The sequence below is a fragment of the Aquarana catesbeiana genome, linkage group LG02 (genome assembly GCF_042186555.1).
Source record: "Aquarana catesbeiana isolate 2022-GZ linkage group LG02, ASM4218655v1, whole genome shotgun sequence".
Lineage (NCBI taxonomy): Eukaryota > Metazoa > Chordata > Amphibia > Anura > Ranidae > Aquarana > Aquarana catesbeiana.
The window spans coordinates 410,970,407-410,991,284 of record NC_133325.1 but is presented as its reverse complement, the minus strand read 5'-3'; the positions used below and the strand labels follow the sequence as shown (position 1 = coordinate 410,991,284).

The 20,878-nt window shown below is 41.2% G+C and overlaps 1 protein-coding gene across 10 annotated transcripts in view; it reads right to left on the bottom strand.

The window, feature by feature from the left end:
* Positions 1 to 20,878, bottom strand: part of ADGRB2 (adhesion G protein-coupled receptor B2) — a 744,603-nt gene that overhangs the window by 368,332 nt on the left and 355,393 nt on the right. For 9 of the 10 annotated variants that reach the window (XM_073615398.1, XM_073615399.1, XM_073615401.1 and 6 more), the window contains one exon: positions 4,869 to 5,601. In XM_073615398.1, the coding sequence (XP_073471499.1) occupies positions 4,869 to 5,586 (718 nt within the window). In that variant the 5' untranslated portion in view covers positions 5,587 to 5,601. Of the gene's footprint in view, positions 1 to 4,868; positions 5,602 to 20,878 lie in introns of those variants that run through there. The other variant, XM_073615403.1, reaches the window with a different exon arrangement.

The window sequence follows — 20,878 nt, the reverse complement described above, 5'->3', positions numbered from 1 at the left end:
TATCTCCTAAAGGGTGCATGTTTAGGAGATATTTACATTACCTGTAAGTGAGCCTTATTACAGTATAGGTAAATATCAGTAAAGGAAGTTTACTTCCTCTTTAAATCAATTACTGTGCTCACATGCACTGCATATTTTGTATGTTTCACTCAAGTTGCATATTATTTGCACTATATGAATATTACACTTGTTTGCTCATTTGAACAATTTTTATGAATGCAGAGCTGCCTAGTTATTTATTTATATTGATTTATTTATTGTGTCTGTTATACCTGGAGATTAGGACAGCTGCTGATTCTCTTTCGTAATTAGTTTTTTTTTTTTTTTTGTGGTAAGCAATTTTTTTTCTTTTGTTTTTACATATTCAGGTGCTTATAACCTGCAGTTGACCTCCTTCTGACCTGCAGTTGAACTGCTTTTAAGCTGCATTAACCTACTTCAAACTACATTTGCATTCCCATTGACTTGTAAAGGGAGAGAAGCAGTTGTGATATGATCAAGGGTTTGTCAGCACTAGCCCTTTAAGTGACTCTGTGAGGACAGCAATAATGTCCCTACAGCTGTTTTTCATAAATCCAGTCTCCAGAGCTTGTAGAATATGTCAGGTAGGAAACAGGGGTTTTCATCTACTACAGTCAGGTCCATAAATATTGGGACATCAACACAATTCTAATCTTTTTGGCTCTATACACTACCACAATTGAATTGAAATTAAATGAACAAGATGTCCTTTAACTGCAGGCTTTCAGCTTTAATTTGAGAGTATTTACATCCAAATCAGGTGAACGGTGTAGGAATTACAACAGTTTGTATATGTGTCCCCCACTTTTTAAGGGACCAAAAGTAATAGGACAATTGGCTGCTCAACTGTTCCATGGCCAGGTGTGTGTTATTCCCTCATTATCCCATTTACAAGGAGCAGATAAAAGGTCCAGAGTTCATTTCAAGTGTGCTATTTGCATTTGGAATCTGTTGCTGTCAACTCTCAATATGAGATCCAAAGAGCTGTCACTATCAGTGAAGCAAGCCATCATTAGGCTGAAAAAACAAAACAAACCCATCAGAAAGATAGCAAAAACATTTGGTGTGGCCAAATCAATTGTTTGGAACATCCTTAAAAAGAAAGATTGCAACGGTGACCTCAGCAACACCAAAAGACCTGGAAGACCACGGAAAACAACTGTGGTGGATGACTGAAGAATTCTTTCCCTGGTGAAGAAAACACCCTTCACAACAGTTGGCCAGATCAAGAACACTCTCCAGGAGGTAGGTGTATGTGTGTCAAAGTCAAAAATTAAGAAAAGACTTCACCAGAGTAAATACAGAGGGTTCACCACAAGATGTAAACCATTGGTGAGCCTTAAAAACTGGAAGGCCAGATTAGAGTTTGCCAAACAACATCGAAAAAAGCCTTCACAGTTCTGGAACAACATCCTATGGACAGATGAGACCAAGATCAACTTGTACCAGAGTGATGGGAAGAGAAGAGTATGGAGAAGGAAAGGAACTGCTCATGATCCAAAGCATACCACCTCATCAGTGAAGCATGGTTGTGGTAGTGTCATGGCGTGGGCATGTATGGCTGCCAATGGAACTGGTTCTCTTGTATTTATTGATGTTGTGACTGCTGACAAAAGCAGCAGGATGAATTCTGAAGTGTTTCGGGCAATATTATCTGCTCATATAAAATGCTTCAGAACTCATTGGACGGCGTTTCGCAATGCAGATGGACAATCACCCGAAGCATACTGCGAAAGCAACCAAAGAGTTTTTTAAGAGAAAGAAGTGAAATGTTATGCAATGGCCAAGTCAATCACCTGACCTGAATCTGATTGAGCATGCATATCACTTGCTGAAGACAAAACTGAAGGGAAAATGCCCCAAGAACAAGCGGGAACTGAAGACAGCTGCAGTAGAGGCCTGGCAGAGCATCACCAGGGATGAAACCCAGCTTCTGGTGATGTCTATGCATTCCAGACTTCAGGCTGTAATTGATTGCAAAGGATTTGCAACCAAGTATTAAAAAGTGAAAGTTTGATGGATGATTGTTAATCTGTCCCATTACTTTTGGTCCCTTAAAAAGTATGAGGCACACATACAAACTGTTGTAATTCCTACACCATTCACCTGATTTGGATGTAAATACCCTCAAATTATAGCTGAAAGTCTGCAGTTAAAGCACATCTTGTTTGTTTCATTTCAAATCCTTTGTGGTGGTGTATAGAGCCAAAAATATTAGAATTGTGTTGATGTCCCAATATTTATGGACCTGACTGTACTTCTCCCCATTAGTGTGGATGAGACAAAATCGCTTGTTTAGCTGCTAGGGATCACCCTTTCTCTTTTTGAACAAGGTGTTCTGTATCACATGACTGCAGGTGTGCTCTGTGCACTAGATAAGGCCCTTGGAGGACTACCTTGGCCTCTGGAATGGGCTTCGGGAACAATCTTGGGGAATCCAATTCCTACAATAGTGCATTATAATCCTGTAAGATGTGGGTGGCCATTTTGATATTGCTGTATAAGAGAATTCCAGTATGGCGACTGCTGCATAGATATAGGCAATATTACGTGCATCCTTCCATTTTGGATAGATTCTGGGTGGCCTCCCTGTCTGGGGGCAGTGAATCATTGCCCTACTGCATACCTTTAGTAGACACACGAACGAAGCAGCCTTGTAGAGGGAATGTGTCAGTTTGTTCTTGACTAGACATTTCCCCCTTTGTGGGGTTTCCCTGCTAGGGGCTGAAAAATCATCAAAGACTTTGTTCTGGACTGCAAGAAGTATGTCTCATTTCATTTTATCTCATTTTTGTGTATTTGGGAAAGCAACACTTTGCAGTGTTATGTGGGACTGTTACAAATGAGAGTATGTGTTGCTGTATCACAATTAGTTGGACATTTAATAAAGAAGCTTTCCACCATTAATCAACTTATCCCTTTGTTACACAGTGTCTGGGAATTGGGCCTCAGTAGGCCATGGTACAGCCTATATGTATTATACAGGAGATGGAAAAATGGCAAACAACTAGTTTAGGACAGGAGCAGGTAGTGGTCAGGTGACAGTAGATCCCTCTGGTAGCGTGGTCAGAGAAGTTCCTTGTGGCAATCAATTGGACAACTAGGATATTGCAAGCTGGTCCCCAATCATGATGAAGGACCCCACCCCGGGCCAGGCTTTAAATTATGTATGAAGAAAAGCCTTGCTCATGAGTAGATAATTGTAATGGTGCCTATCTTTGCCTAGGGGGTGGAAAAATAATAAGGACCTTTTGTTGTACAAGGTGAACTGGGCTTGTTGCTTCACTTTTTCCCTCCTAGAACGCAGAAGGGTGAGCTGGTCAGGGCTGATCTCAGATATCCGTCTGTGGGGTCACCAGTGCATCCCTGTGAGTCCATCCTCAGTGCAGGCCCCTAGCTATGAGCTTTGGCCACTATGCAGCTAGGAAACTCTTACAAGCTGTCATCCTAATCCTGGCCCCACTACCTAACTGACCTTAAAGCATAAAAATTGGGAGTCACATATTATGATGCCAGTTACGGAACCTGCACCTTAAAAAAACATTTACTGCTGGTGAATCTTCCAGGTGCATGTATTTTAAATGACAGTGATTGATCCACCTTCAGTGAATGTTTGGTGAAAGATACATTGGTAAATATATAGTTACTAAAATCATAGGATTGCCACTAGGCCGTCCATCTCAGGAGTTCAAGTAGAGCTGCTTTCCAGGATTTAATGAAATTCTGTGTCAGGAATATATTTCTGGCTGTGCAATGAATTTGCATTCTATTCATAAGGCTATGTACAAATATGATTTATAGCAATGCCTTCTTATAACCGAGGTATTAAGGTATTAACGGGTCCTCACTTCCAGCACAAAACACAAACACAAGAAGCTTAGTTTTTGCTTACAGGTATATAAGTAAGCAAAGTCATGTAAAATATTCCTTTTTACCACTTTCAGCCCAAGGTAGGCTTTTTGGTTCCTTGTGTAATACCTCACTGCCAAATCTTCATGGTTGTACTGTGCTACGTATACTGTATGATGCAAGTTCATATGCTGATTATCCTGAGACATACACACTGTCTTTGACCAGCATGTTCTTTATAAATCTATGAAATACCATTTACTGTGGCCATGCACAAATAGGGGCAAATGTGTTCAAACACATACACGTGTGTAGTTTGAAAAGCATCGCTACATTGAAATTAATATAGATGGCACTAATAATTAAAATAAGATACCTAGAAAAAAAAAAAAGGGTTTTAAATGTTTTATTGTTGTTTGCATTACTAATATCGTTACCATATCCAAATATGTAAATAGTATCTGTATTGTTAGATATAGTAAACCAAAGGATTAATTTTATATTTATTCACAAGATTTTACTATTCTACAAATGTTTTTGATATATTCCTATTAATTCAATGGGGTTTTTTTTTTTTTTTTTTTTATAAATTACGTGTGAAGGAAATTGTTTGGAATAAAGTTTTCTTCACATACTTATTTGTTAACTTGAAGCTTTTATTTATCAACGTTCTAAGGATTAACAACATAGCATGGGGATGTTCACCCACACAGATTCACATAAGCATGAGTATGCTTACAAGCAAGTATTATTTTAATAAACCAGTTTCCTAATTGTCTAATAAGTACATGAAATTTTCTAATTTACTCGTTCTTGAATAATTCATAAATATCTTTTTTTTTTTTTTACCACAAATTGTTCTAATTTTTACTGTAGGTTTGTGATATACTCATTAAATACCATAACTATAATGCAATACAAAAATGTACCAGTTTTTGTGTATTTTTTATGTTTTGTTTTTCATTGTAACTGTTGTTATAAATAATAAATCCACATACCATAAGGGATTGGTCGAGGATATTCTTCATTACTATTTCCTGGGAGAAGCTGAGTAACACAGCAGTCACTATGTCCTGCGGGAACAATGGAGTTGCTAACAGTGTCATTACGTCCACGTGCTACTGTCTCTGGACAAGTGCAACCAGTCTGTGTAAGTCCACAGCGCACACCCCAGCCCACTCTTAAACATTCCTCAAACCATCTGCAAAGTACACCACAAGCAAACTGGCTGGAGTTATCATGGTTGACCAACAGCACCTCCACAAAACGGAAACTCAGCACAGAATCAGAGAGAAGTTGAATGGATAGAGGTTGCTCTGACAAGCAGATACGAAGAAAATTTTTATCAAAATGAGAAAATGTAAATGGAGTCCCAGGGGCACAGAGTTCCTGAGCTTCGTCTGCCCCTTCCTCAGGCCGACTGCAGGTGTGGTTTGGAAGATAATGATCCAAAGCTTGCACCATGGGGGATAGATGTGAGCACACTTGCTCCTCGTGAGTGAACTTTAGGTATAATGTGTATTTGGTTGGATCTGGGTTCTCCAGGGTCCAAGAGCAGCCAGGAGAGAAGATTGGGAATAGGTCCTTAAGAGAAAAGGCTCCGTATAGAACTCCAGAGGCCAGAGCCGAGCATGTGCTCGGTGTAGGGTTTGAACCCCAAGAGCACAAGACAAGAGACGATATCACAGATAGTAAGAGGGGACAAGCAGTGTTCATCCTATGACATGGGCCCTGCAGGAGAAAGAAAAAAGAAGCATTAGTTTTTCAGTAGTTGCTAAGCATATGGCATATCAAGGAACAACGTCTAAATCTAAATTCACCGATGGACAAAACAGTATGTAAATTCATTGAGCTAGTCAGTAGAAGCCACCTTACAATTGTATGCAGCCAAAGACACTTTCTAAGAACAATAGTAATTACCAACAAATTATAATGTAAAATTATACCTTAAATACCAAATTCTTAATGTGCTCCATTACTTTTAAAGGAAACCTGCACTAGGAGAGCATGAAGGATTTCTTGCCAAGCCTTTTCTGAAAATGCTAGTTGATACTGTCATGCTTATTGAATTGTTTCAGTACTTTAGTCACACAATATTTCAATACTTAAATGCTAAACACAGTGGAATACAATATTGGTTATTCAATAAGTGTAAAGTGCAATTGTGTAAATCATAGCAATCAATCAAATACCAGGTTACAGTAGTCACCTTATAAAAAAGGAAGTTGATTGCATTTGTGTTACTGTGCTTTGCATGTAGTCAATTAGGACCTACCATATTGGCATATCTGGCTATATCCTGGCTATGATTTTGGCATATTATCACCACATGTATCATATACATATATATATATATATATGTACAATATATATATATATATATATATATATATATATATATATATATATATATATATATATATATACATATATATATATATATATATTGGAAATAGCTCTGCCAAACAAGTAAAAATGTATTTATCTTGGTTTTACTGATTTCTCTGTCTTATGTTGAAAACAATAAAAAAAAGAAGCACTGAGCACTTTTCTAACACAGAATGTTTTTTTTAAAGAAATTTTTATTCAAATTTTTCATAATACAGCAAGGCTGAAAAAAATGAAATATAGTACGAACACTTTAAATAATGACATATATGAGTGAAGCGAAATAGCGGTCAAGAATCATGAGTTTTTACAGTGACCATAACTCAGTAGATAATGGCTGACCGATATAAATAAATGCATCCTATAAGTTCAGGGATGTGCATACAGTTATAGTAGGAACTGAAAAGCATGGATGACATGGGTATCTCTTTCTAATACCATGATCATAACGGTAAAAAGGATAACATAACCTATGATCTACATAAAGATTACAAACAAAGGTGCAAGTATTTACTAGACTTGACCTTTTAGCCTACAGAGTCTTCAAAAAAACCGTATGGATAATGGAGGCAAATATTTTAAGTACAGTGGTTTTGTTAGACCTCTTTTTTAGGTCAGTTAGTTGGCCTATTTCCTATCTGATCAATGACTGGCAAAGACATAAAGAAAGAAAAGCAGAAGGCTGTAGAGCAGTAACTGTCATACGTTACATAAAATCTAGGCTGGCCAAAGGTTACAAGGCAACATAACTAGGTGCATGTGTGCATTAAATGATATATTGGCTTTAGGCAACTATGTTATAACTACAAAAACTGCATTTGACATGATATGATAAACAATTGGCTTTATTCAATGGATTGGTCACCAAAATGCTATAATTCAAATTACAAAGCTGCTTGCTGTGGGGGCACTCATCAGGAGGGAGGGTCCAGGAATGCTGAAGAGGGATCCGAAAACAGGAGGATCTGAGCTGCTCTGTGCAAAATCACTGCACAGAGGAGGTAAGTATAAGATGTTTGTTATTTTTAATAAAAAAAAAAGGGGGGACTTTAGTAAAAACTTGGCTTACATACAGCAGAAGCATCCTAATCTGATTAATTTCCTTTTTTTTCAGGTAGTTTTAGCAGCAATACATGCTTTTTCATCAAGCGGTGATGGCCATGCTTTGACTGGCAGATAGAACTTGGCCAGTAGTCACTGGGGCTGTCTCTGTTCTCACTAAGCAAAATTGCCCTGCCACTGGCCAATTTATGCCAATCTTATGTTAAAAATGTTTTATCCCTCAGACCTTTCATCATTTTTTTTGCCTGTCTCCAGGACTGGTAACAGGACTGGTAACAATATTCCAACTGAGGTCTAACTAAAGATTTATTTTGGGGAATAAGCACCTCCTTCCTCCTGCTGTAGACCCCTCTAGTGATGCATCGTAGAATTCTATTGGCTTTTCCCACTGCTTGGCCACACTGTTTGCTTACATTGCAATGATGTGAAATAAGAGCTGCCAAATATTTTTCCTCTGCAGTGCTGACCAACACTATACCCACAATATTGTACCCTATCAAGGGATTTTTTTTCCCTAGGTGCATTTTTTTCACATTGAACTTACCCACCAAATATTTAGTTATATCATTTACATATAGATTAAATAAAGCAGAGCCTTGTACAGAGCCATGTACATCACTAGTGACTGATCTCTGTTGCGAATGAACCCCATTTACAACCACACTCTGGTATCTATTCTTTAGCCAATTGTATATCCACTGAACCATCCAAGGGTTAAGTCCTAGATTGTGCAAAATGTTATTAGATCTTTATGTGGACATGTATCAAATGCTTTGTTGAAACCAAGGCAGGCTATACCCACAGCACCACTTTGGTCCAAAACATTAGTGATATGGTCAAAAAATGCTATCCTCTAAGTCTGATCACCCTTCAGTAAAGCCATACTGCTTTAGATACTGCAAGTTGTGTGTTTTTAAGTGATCAATGCTCCGTCGTTATGGAGTGATTCCATTATCTTGAATACAACTGATGTTAAATTCACCGTCCTGTAAATGCCAGCTTCTACCTTGCTATCTTTCTTATGGATAGGTACAATATTAGCTGTCCTCCAGTCATGGGAAACATTTTATGTTAGAAGAGATTGATTGAAAATATCTGTTAATGGTCCAACAACTATACTTTGAAATTCTCTTAGAGCTCTGGAATGAATACCATAAGGGACCATTTCTTTATTAAGCTTTACTAGACCAGTTCCTTTCTACCTCTGTCTCTAGAAATACTAAAAATGAACCATCATTACTAGAACCAATATGATCTCCCAACTTGTTATTGTTAGTGCAATTTATTTCTGAGAAGACTGAACAGAAAAAATAGTTTAAATGGTTTACTACATTCTCATTTCCCTCAACATAAGCATTATGCCCAGTTTTCATTTTAGTAATCCCATTATAGTTTTTCCTCCTGTTCCTTATGTACCTAAAAAATAGATAATAGGTAAATATCTATCTAGCCATTTCCTCATCTTTCTGTGAGATTTCTTGTCTATTTTTATGCACTTCTCAACTTATCAGTTACACTTTCTGTTTCCTTGAATCTCCTATACCCTGATTTTTTCTCCTTTACTATTCTACTTACCTCTTTTCTATAGACAGCCCCCTACCAACACCTGACTTGATTGTGGCCTCAATGCCTATCCCACTACCTCTGAGAGAGAACAAATACGCCTGCTCCCACCACTGCCCATAAGTGAGACCCCTCACAGCTGGTTGTTAAGCCAGTTCCCATCCTGCCAGAGCATATACTGGTCTACTGCTCAAGTCCTACTGTACACAGATTAGGCATATTGCACATCCCAGCTTGCCAAATAATGGAATTTCCAGTTAGCTCTTGTTTTTGCTGAATGCTTCATTCCTTTACAAAGTGGCATAATAGTTCTCCAAATAGAAGATCCCATTACCTCCACAGAGGGGTTGACTGCCAGTACTCAGAGTCTCTGTATTGCTTCTCTTCTAATCTATCATCCAGAGGGATATTTCACAGGCACAAGCTGGGGCCCACTGAGAGAAAAACAAGTTGTAATCTGACCACCACAGACTGGTGTCCTTCATGGCTGTTTCTTTCCATGCACCACTCTCCTACTACTTAGAGCTCCTCCCACAATTTACATATCTTAGAAAGGAAGAGGAAGTCCAGCCCACACACTGGCTTTAGACGGGGTGGAGACAACCCTAAAGGGACTACTACTGCTGACAAAGTAGATATGTTTCTAGACTCCCAGGTCCTGATGAACAGTGAGTCCCTGTGTGAATACCTACTACTTTATAAGACACTGCATGCAGACACCTTACCCCATTTCTCTACATCAACGTTTTAACAAGGAGACACTTTGCACATGCTATGTACAGTATTGGATGCGATTACACAGAGATTTCCTCTGGACCCTTGTTAAGCTAGCTGAAGACACCGGACATCTACATCATCAGGACTTCTTCACCACTCCCCCTCTTTCTCTGAGGACTTTGTGGGTACTATTTCCACACATTTCATGCGGAACTCTTCTCAGAAAGTAAGTGCTACATTTATGATAATTTGCTGTTTGCTATTTGTTCTCAGAAGTTGTGGGCCTGTGACACCAGGAGTAGGAGGGAGCAGTTTGATAAGGAAAAAAGGTATTTTTTCCCCCTTTGGTCCCTGGGGTCGTAGGTTCTATAAGAGTATATTATTGTTACTGTTTATTTTATTATAATTCCTCTTTACATTGCATATCTGTTTATGTGTACCAAGAATAAGAGTCTGAAATTATAGCAATATTTAGGTAAACCATTATTGTGCTGCCTGTTTCAAGAAGGTTAAGTAAAAGAACACTTGGTTACTTTGTTGCAGTTTAGTGTCTGTGCTTTCTCATTCAGAAATGTCTGAACCCAGGATGCCAGAGGTGTTGGTAGACTTGCAAGGTCAGGGGAATCATTGGGGTCAATCGTCTTCAAATAACCCCCAGGGAGTGGTGCTACATTCCTTTTAGTGAAAGATTCCCTATACAGCCCAAAAGGCCTTGCTCTGTGATATCTAGGAGATCTTCATGCTCTTTTATATCTGTTGTTTACTTACAAAACTTTCCTGTACACCTGACCCAGGTTGATTTCCCAATACCCAGAACAGTCATAAACTACATCAGCAGGACAGTTTCAGACACAATGTCTCAACACATGCATGCTTCCCCACATTCCAAGATCCCAGCCCTCCCCAGAAAATGGAACTGATCCACCAGAGCTGGTTAGAATTCACTGTGTATACCCCATGGGACAATTTTCCCTGTGAATCTTGGCAGTCACACCAAACAGATCTTATAACGGCCTCTCTGTGCCTGATACCTGATAGGCGTCTGTTTCTTTATATCCCCAGTGCCTCCATCACCCCAGAGAGAGCATAAAAATAGCTAAGGTTAAAGTGATTGTAAACCCTCACCTTGCAAAACAACCCGTTTGGTTTAAAATAGAAATGAAAAGCAAAACATAAATACCTCTTTCCAGGGCTTTTTTTCTCAGAGAATAGGTGAGGAACTCGGAGCTGCCTTTCGGAGTTAGCCCTTGTCTCTGCTCCTACCCACCTCCAAGCACCGTTACTTGGTTCTACCCCCCTATCCACCTCCCAATACTGCCCCTTTTAGAAAATACAGAACCAAGTAACATTTGTGGTACTAAGTAAATTGTATGAAATTTGTTAATGATAACAAGAAAAGCAGTATGAAAAAAATCCCCTGCATCCACCAATAGACCCCCCCCCCCCCAGCAACAATGGACCACCTGCAAAAAATACCCCCCTCCAGCAACAATAGACCCCTGGCAGCAAAAACAGACCCCCCCCCCCACAGACAGCATCAATAGACCCTCCAGCAGCCAGATACAATAGACTGCTCCCTCAACAGTAACTCCCCTTAACAACAACTGACGCCCCCAGCAAGAATAGATCCCCCGCTAGTAACAACAGACTTCCCCCCTGCAAAAATAGATTGCTTCCAGTCACAATAGGCCCCCCAGCAGCAACAATAGACCTCCCCAGCAACAATAAACCCCTGCAAAAAAATAGCACCTCCAGTAACAATAGATCCCCCAGCAACCAGCATCAATAGACCCTGTAACACAATCCAGCACCCCTTGCCAATACATGCCTTCAGTGCTGAAGGTGCCGGAACTGCATTCCCCCTCGTTTCCGCTGAAAAAAAGCCCTGACTCTTTCCCTTTTTAAAAAGTGATCACATTGTCTCTGTTCTCAGCTGCAAAATAGCTAGAGGAAGAGAAGCAGCAGTACACTGATCTTCCCTGTGAAAGGCTCTGCAGGAGGAGTGTGTCACGACAAGTCTGATCATTGGAGGAAAGAAGGCTGAGTTCCCAGCATAGTTAGAGAAAGCTAGAGAAGTGACCGGGATGTGCTCTCATGCCTAGCGTGGTCAGTTTTTAATTGGAAAGCAGAGGGACTGGCAGGAGCACCAGGGATTTCCGAAAAAGGAAACAATACAAAAAGAACAGGATACTTTTTCATACAAGTACATGGTATAGCAGGCACATATCAGGATTATGAAATGTTGGGTTTACAAACGCTTAAACGTCATTGTTTATTGTTGTTGTCATATATTTTACTCATGTTTGACTGTTTCCTCTAGTCTAGATGGTCACCCTGGGTGAGAGGAATTGCCTTGTATTTCTAACTGGTTGCAATGGGTTTCTCGCCTGAACAGCATGTGCAATATTAGAATAATAGCTCATAAACTGTATATTGATTGATGCGTTTGCTTTCAGCCCCGATCCCTACTGGATTGCAGGTGGAATTGGAGTGTCCTGCAGTAACACTGCCGTGAAACCTTGCACTCCCTGTATGTTCGATCATTCGACTGAACACACAAAGAGGTGTATTCAATAAAAGGGTTAAGCAAAGTGTACAGTGCAGTAGCCAGCCAGAGACAGTTATTTAATTTTCAGTAAAATGAATTATGATTTGGTTACTATGGTTTAATGTGCTTTGTACTTGGAACATTGCTCCTTGCCCTGTTTGTTGAATAAAAGATTGTAAATGTGAACTTGCATATTTTTACTTAACACAAACACAGATGTTAGGCATATAAATTAGCAATACTTTATGAATCACTACATTTACAGAAACAGGATTGCTAACTGCTCTAAATTGGCTATATTGTCTAAAGACCAACTAAATATGTACAGTTCATTTTTTGAGACACAGTTGTTTAAATTTTAGTTTAAGTAGCAGTAATTACTATAGATGTGTAACACATTAATAACCACACCAGTTGTTTTGTAATTAAAACTCTTAGTGCACATAGATATTAATTAGGAAGATAAAAAGCACAGTCTATAAGAAGACACTGAACAGTAATTTGGGCGGCACTCATCTTAAAATACACATAATCATTCTTATTAATTACTGGCTTGAAAGGCAATCTGACCCAAGGGTGCAACAGATCCAAGAGATCATTCTACCTTATGCAGAGTTTATGCTTTATACAAAGATACTGTGTTTAAAGATTTCGTTTTAAATACCGAAAGCAGATTTTAACCTTTGTAGGAACACTAATAATGGTTCAGGGTCCTGGTCATTTCAACTCAGTTTAGGTGAAAAGGTTGCACAGGACATCACTGCATGTGAATGTACACCTAGCAGAATGAAAAATGGATGATCCCCCTACGTGGGCAAACCATGGCTTGTTATGATTCTTGAAACTTCAATAGAAATATTGAAACAGAAAACTAGATGATCTTGTTTGATAGTATATCACCTTTAGCTTGAGGTGGCTCTGACTCCACAGGGATACTCTAGAATCTTTTTCCTAAAGCGTATAATACAAACTTTACTGTGTTGTGCAGCAGTAAATGGTTGATGGAATAATGCTTAAGCTATATCTTCAGTCTACCACTGTAATGGCAAACTATGATTCACTGATCCACACAACTTATTTCTTCTAGTCACCAATTCTCTAGTACTGCTATTGCTTAGCCCTCTCCAAACATTGTTCCACAATTTATCATGAATAGTAGATGTATGCTGCATATAGTTGTCATATTCCATGTAGTTTAAAATGTGTAGTGTTTGGGTTGATTTACTAAATGCCAATTGGCCCTTCACTTTGCAAAGGAAGTTACATTTTACAAGGGAATGCTCCCTAGAGCTTAAAGCAGAGTTCCACTGGTTGTTAAAGTGGAGTTCCACCCACTTTTACAACTCTTCAGCATCCCTCACTAAACTGTGCACTGTAAACGAATTGGATATTTTTAAATTCTTTTTCTCAGCATCTACTGTATATCTGCTGTATTCATTTTTCACTTCCTCCTCCCTGGCCGTGGCCCATTGCATCATTTCCTGCTTGCAATGCCTTCTGGGAAGGAGCAGCAACTTCCTCTGACACTGCCGTTGCTATGGAAACCTGACCTGAAACCTATTACACTGCTTGTGCTGCACTGAGCATGTGCGATATCTGCAGGGATGAGATCCAGGAAGAAATACAGTCTGGCTTCAGATGCCCACACTTAAGATGGCCACGGCCTGCTGCAAGTTTATAAAATAACAAACTACTTCTATAAACTAACAAAACAGACCTTAGTTTACAGACTAACTTTACTAGAATACATAAAGCTTGTGTAATATAGGGGTATTTTTATTTAAAAAGTATAATTTCGTCCGGAACACCACTTTAAGAACAAAACAAAAAGTGTAGCGGCTGACTTTTAATAAACAGAGAGTTAAAATATAAAGTGCAGCGCTAGAGGTATCTAATATGTACAAGAAACATAAACGCACATTAAATGCTAAAAGTAACAAATTGTGATCAAAATGTCTTTAAGTGAAATATGGAACAGCAAAATCCTGAAAGTCCATATAGGAAGAAGTAGTGAAGAAATATCTCATCCAATTAGAAGGCAACAGTAAACACTGGAAGGCGTGTGGATATTCAATGAAAATAAATGGGTACCCTTACCGGATCCGTAGAACGCACATACCTTATAGCAGTGCGTCAAAAAGGCATAGGGAAGATCTCCCGTGATGTTGAAGACTGTTTAGTCGAAACGCGTAGGGATAGCATTTTCAGCTTCCCACATTGCCATTTTTATCTTATGTGATCACTTTTTATCGTGTATGGTGTTTAGTACAATACAGTAAATCCCATTTGTTTGACCTACACCATGTGAAGCCACCCTTGTTCCTTTTCCACGTCCCCATACTAAATCACCATCCTTGGACTATTCCGCCTTGGAAACGGAGAACGTGAGTGACAGCCGTTCAACTTTCGCCTGTGACCACCACCATCTACTGGTGCCTGGAGCCCATAAGATACCGTCTGGTTGGACAACACAGGAGATCATCCCTATGCCTTTTTGACGCACTGCTATAAGGTATGTGCATCCTACGGATCCGGTAAGGGTACCCATTTATTTTCATTGAATATCCACATGCCTTCTGGTGTTTACTGTTGCCTTCTAATTGGAGGAGATATTTCTTCACTACTTCCTATATGGACTTTCAGGATTTTGCTGTTCCATATTTCACTTAAAGACATTTTGATCACAATTCGTTACTTTTAGCATTTAATGTGCGTTTATGTTTCTTGTACATATTAGATAAGTCTAGCGCTGCACTTTATATTTTAACTTTCTGTGGACCTGGTTTGTTTGTGTGTCAGCTGTTTCTGTTTTTGTTTTTCACATTTTTTGGGTTCAGCGCAGCATTTCCACTCCCTACTTTTATTAACCAGTTACCAACCGGCCCATAGCCGAATGACGGCTGCAGGGCGGTTGGATAACTCTGGGAGGACGTACTATGACGTCCTCCCAGAATTTCCCTCTCGCGCGCCCCCTGGGGCGCGCACCCGAACACATCCGTGAACGCCGGGTCCAGAGGACCCGGCGCATCACAGATCCCGGTAAATGGCCGCTGATCGCGGCCGTCTACCATGTGATCGCGCCATCAAATGACGGCGCGATCACATGTAAACAGACCAGCGTCATCTGATGATGCCGGTTCCTCTCCTCCCCTCCTGTGTACCGATCGGTACACAGTGAGCGGGGAGGGGGATGGATGGATGTCTGCAGCGCTGTGGGCTGTATGTGTAGTGCCCACAGCGCTGCACAGAGACATCCATCCATCCATGCTCAGCCATCCCTCACTACTATGCAATGCTGTGCAATACTCTGCAATACCCCCACAATACTCTGCAATACCCCCACAATACTCTGCAATGCTGTGCAATACTCTGCAATACCCCCACAATACTCTGCAATGCTGTGCAATACCCCCACAATACTGTGCAATGCTGTGCAATACTCTGCAATGCCCCCACAATACTCTGCAATGCTGTGCAATACTCTGCAATGCTGTGCAACACTCTGCAATGCCCCCACAATACTCTGCAATGCTGTGCAATACTCTGCAATGCCCCCACAATACTCTGCAATGCTGTGCAATACTCTGCAATGCCCCCACAATACTCTGCAATGCCCCCGCCATACTCTGCAATGCCCCCCGCCATACTCTGCAATGCCCCCCCGCCATAATCTGCCATGCCCCCGCCATACCCTGCCATACTCCGCAATACCCCGCCATACTCCGCAATACCCCGCCATACCCCGCCATACCCCGCCATACTCCGCAATACCCCGCAATACCCTGCAATACCCCGCCATACTCCGCAATACCCCGCCATACTCCGCCATACCCCGCCATGCCATGCTGAGCCATACTCCGCAATACCCCGCCATACTCCGCAATACCCCGCCATACCCTGCCATGCTGAGCCATGCTCAGCTGTACTCGCCCTCTGTATGTGGCCAGGCTGTGGAAGTCTCACACATGTGGTATCGCCGTACTCAGGAGGAGTAGGAGAATCTATTTTGGGGTGTCATTTTTGGAATGTAGATGTTATGTGGTAGAAATATTGTATAAATGGACAACTTTGTGTTAAAAAAAAAAAAAGCGTTTTAACCACTTCCCGCCCACCGGCCGTCATACAACATCCTTGACTTTGTGCGGGGATATCTGAATGATGGTTGCAGCTACAGGCATCATTCAGATATCAGCTTTTTCAGCCGGCGATTCCCTACACTATGAGAATGATCATAGCAGCTGTTCCACTGCTTGATCGTTCTTACGGGAGGCGAGAGGGGATGTCCCCCCCTCCTGCGCTTCTACCGACTCACCGCTACGATCGAAGCCAGGATCGTTTTTTTTTTTTTTTTTTTAATTTCAGGCTTCCCAGCCTAGAGGTGAGATGTGGGGTCTTATTGACCCCATATCTCACTGTAAAGAGGACCTGTCATGCCATATTCCTATTACAAGGATGTTTATATTCCTTGTAATAGGAATAAAAGTGGTCAAAATTTTTTTTTTTTGGAAAAAAGCATCAAACTAAAATAAATAAAGTAAAATGAACAATAAAAAAAAAAAAAAAATTTTAAAGCCCCCCTGTCCCTGTGTGCTCGCATGCAGAAGCGAATGCATACGTAAGTCCAGCCCACATATGTAAACGGTGCTCAAACCACACATGTGAGGTATCGCTGCGATCAGTAGAGCGAGAGCAATAATTTTGGCCCTAGACCTCCTCTGTAACTCAAAACATGTAACCAGTAAAAAATTTTAAAGCGTCGCCTATGGGGATTTTTGAGTAGCAAAGTTTGGCGCCATTCCACAAGCGCGTGCAATTTTGAAAGGTGACATGTTGGGTATCTATTTACTTGGCGTAACTTCATCTTTCACATTATGCAAAAACATTAGGCTAACTTTACTGTTTTGGTTTTTGTAAAGCACAAAACTGTTTTTTTTCCAAAAAAAACGCGTTAAAAAAATTGCTGCGCAAATACCGTGCAAGATAAAAAGTTGCAATGACCGCCATTGTTTTCTCTAGGGTCTTTGCTAAAAAAACATATATAATGTTTTGGGGTTCTATGTAATTTTCTAGCTAATAAATGATGATTTTTACATGTAGGAGAGAAATGTCAGAATTGGCCTGAGTGCTCCAGAACGCCTGAAGGTGCTCCCCTGCATGTTGGGCCTCTGTATGTGGCCACGCTGTGTAAAAGTCTCACACATGTGGTATCGCCATACTCGGGAGTAATAGTAGAATGTGTTTTGGGGTGTAATTTGTGGTATGCATATGCGGTGTGTGAGAAATAACCTGCTAATATGACAATTTTGTGGGAAAAAAAAAAAGTAAAAAAAAACCTTGATTTTGCAAAGAATTGTGGGAAAAAATGACAACTTCAAAAAACTCACCATGCATCTTTCTAAATACCTTGGAATGTCTTCTTTCCAAAAAGGGGTCATTTGGGGGGTATTTGTACTTTTCTGGCATGTTAGGGTCTCAAGAAATTAGATAGGCCGTCAGTAATTCAGGTGTGATCAATTTTCAGATATTCGCACCATAGCTTTTGGACTCTATAACTTTCACAAAGACCAAATAATATCCACCGATTTGGGTTAATTTTACCAAAGATATGTAGCGGTATAAATTTTGGCCAAAATATATGAAGAAAAATTACTAATTTGCTAAATATTATAACAGAAATGAAGAAAAATTTATTTTTTTACAGATTTTTCGGTCTTTTTTCTTTTACGGCACAAAAAATAAAGAACCCAGCGGTGATTAAATACCACCAAAAGAAAGCTCCATTTGTGTGAAAAAAAGGACAAAAATTTCATATAGATACAGTGTTGCATGACTGAGTAATTGTCATTCAAAATGTGAGAGCACCAAAAGCTGAAAATTGGTCTGGTTAGGAAGGGGGTTTAAGTGCCCAGTTGTCAAGTGGTTAATTAGACACTCACCTAACCCATAGTGCAGCGATGAGGCCGCCCGAAGCCTCGCTCCTCTCCCCTGCCTCTCTGTGGCACTGGCATTGTAAGTGTGGCTTGCGGCTTCAGAGCCAGGCGTGCATGTCAGGGCTGGGCTCAGCCCTTCCCTCTCAGAGCAGGCCGCTCAGCTGTCGGTTAATTGCCAGCTCTAATCTTTCCACAGTGACTCACCTGGTGATGATATCCTGCTCGTCAGGCCTGCTGCCTACTTAAGCTGCTCAGTTCAGATACTCTCTGCCTTCGCCTTGGTCAACATATCAAGAGACTGTCTCCTGTCTCCCTGTTACGACTTGCTTGGCTGATGTTCCTTCTGGTTCCTGATCCTGCTTGCTGTTCCACTACGCTGATTCCCTGGTTTCCTGATTTCCTGGCCTGTTCTGAAGTACACTGATCCCTGGCTCCCTGATGTCCTGCCTTGTCTGACTATCCGTTCCGGTTACCGAACTCTAGATATGTTTTGACCACGTTTGCTCTATTTACCTTTTACCATTATTGTTATTAAACAGTGTGATTTTTACTGCACTTCTGTCTCAGTCTGATTCATAGTTCCTGACAGTAGGTGAAGGCCATGAATTCAGAAGATGCAGTAAATCTAATATTTTTTCCAGATTGGATGAGCAGGATCACCGCATGGATCAGTTTGCCATAGCGTTACAGACGTTCACCTGGAATCTTCCCCTGTGTTGCAGGCCATCTTTGCTGCTGCTCCAGTCTCTGTGCAGGTGAGTATTACCTCTTTAAGAGGCATGTCTGGTTTTGCTCTGCTTCCCCAGCGATTTGGGGGTGATCCAGTTCAATGCAGAGGGTTTCTCAACCAGGTTGAGATATACTTTGAGATGCTGCCCCAGGCGTTTCCTACGGACAAAAACAAAATAGGTTTTGTGATATCTTTGCTTTCTGAGAGAGCCTTGGCCTTGGCAAACCCTCTATGGGAGACGCAAAAACCCGAGTTACACAGAATTCCATACTCTGGCAGCAGAGGTTGTTTGGAACAATGAGGCCCTTGTGGCTGCCTTTTATCATGGTCTCTTGGATACCATCAAAGATGAGATAGCAGCCCGAGATATACCTACTGAGCTGGAGAAGTTGATCACGTTTGCCATACTCATTGACTCCAGACTCAAGAAAGACTCGCTTTTAAGGAGCTCTTGCTGAAGCCTCCTGTACTTTTGTCTCAGAGCTTTGCAGTCCCACCCTTGCCTCCCCCACCTCCCATGCCTCCTGGTACCGAGTCAGTCAGTGAAGTGGAACCCACGCTGTTGGGCTTGACATGTCTCTCTGTGGATGAGTGAACCCTTAGGAGGAGGAAGAGATTGTGCCTTTATTGTGGCCAGGCAGGTCACTTTTTGAAGTCATGTCCTACCCGTCCAGGGAATGCCCAAACCTTGAGGTCCTGTAGGGGACAGACCTTAGGTAGCATTGTTTCGTCCCCAGCTATCCAGAAGGAAAAGCCCCTGTTTCCGGTTACCCTTTCTTGGTCTGATTCGTCCGTCGAGATACAGGCTCTAATTGACTCTGAGGCTGCAGGCATGTTCATTGATGCTGCCTTTGTATCTAAGCAATCAATTCCGCTGCAGCTTCATGCCACTCCACTTGCCATTGAGGCTCTTGACAGGAGACCTCTACAGCCTGCCCATGTGACTCATGAGACTGCTCCATTGTCCATGACTGTAGGGGCTCTTCACCAAGAGATAATCCAATTTCAAGTCATTTCCTCGCCTAAGTTTCCAGTGGTTATTGGTTATCCTTGATTACAGAGGCACAACCCCTCTTTTGATTGGCTTCATGCTGAGGTTCTTTCCTGCTTGCCACAATGCAGCAAGACATATTTTCAGAATGTGGCTAAGGTCCTGTGCACCTCTTCACTCTCCTTCCTATTGCAGGGAGGGAGGATTGCAGGGAGGGAGGGGTCGCCTAGGGGGAGAGGAGGAGTCGCCTAGGTGGCCAAGCGACCAGACCAGGAAGTGGGAGCTGGGTTCCTATCAAAACTAGGTACCCGCTCCCCCCAAGAAAAAGACATGACAAATGTGGCATGTCAGGGGGCAAGAGGTACTTAAAGCGGAAGTCCCACGTTTGGGTGGAACTCCGCTTTAAAGACCTTAGCTTATGTGTCATTTCACATTGCAAAAAATTCTACATCACGTGCAGGGAAAATAAAATAAGAACAGAAGTTTTGCTTGCACACGATTAGATGATGGAAGTCAGTAGAGCTTCACCTCATTCACTAATCTCTGGGAAAAATTCCCTTGCAAAATAAACAGCGTACTAACCTTTAGTAAATCAATACCAATGCGTGTTCTTTGTACAGAACAACTGCATTGTGAACTGACACCCCCACATTCATGCACCAAAAGCTGCCACCCTCACTACAGATATTTTGATGTGATCTCTTGCGCTAAAAAACAGTGGGCAGGTGATGATCATGGTCTATAGAGTTAGTGACTCCTAGTAATGCAGGCAGAGAAACTGTTAGCTAGATAATGGGAAACTTGTGTGCGTACTCGCATACAGTAGTTAGGCAGGACTAAGATCAAAATTGGGAGACCAGAGAGAAGGAATGTGAGGGCTGGGCTCAGCCCTTCCTTCTTTGAGCTGGCCGCTCAGCTGTCGGCTAATTGTCAACTCCTATCTCTCCACATTTACTCAGCTGTTGATGATATCCTGCTCGTCAGTCCTGCCTACTTAAGCCGTTCAGTCCAGAGGAGCTCTGCCTTCGCCTTAGTCAATATCACAGAAATTATCTCCTGTGATCCTGTTCAAGACTTGC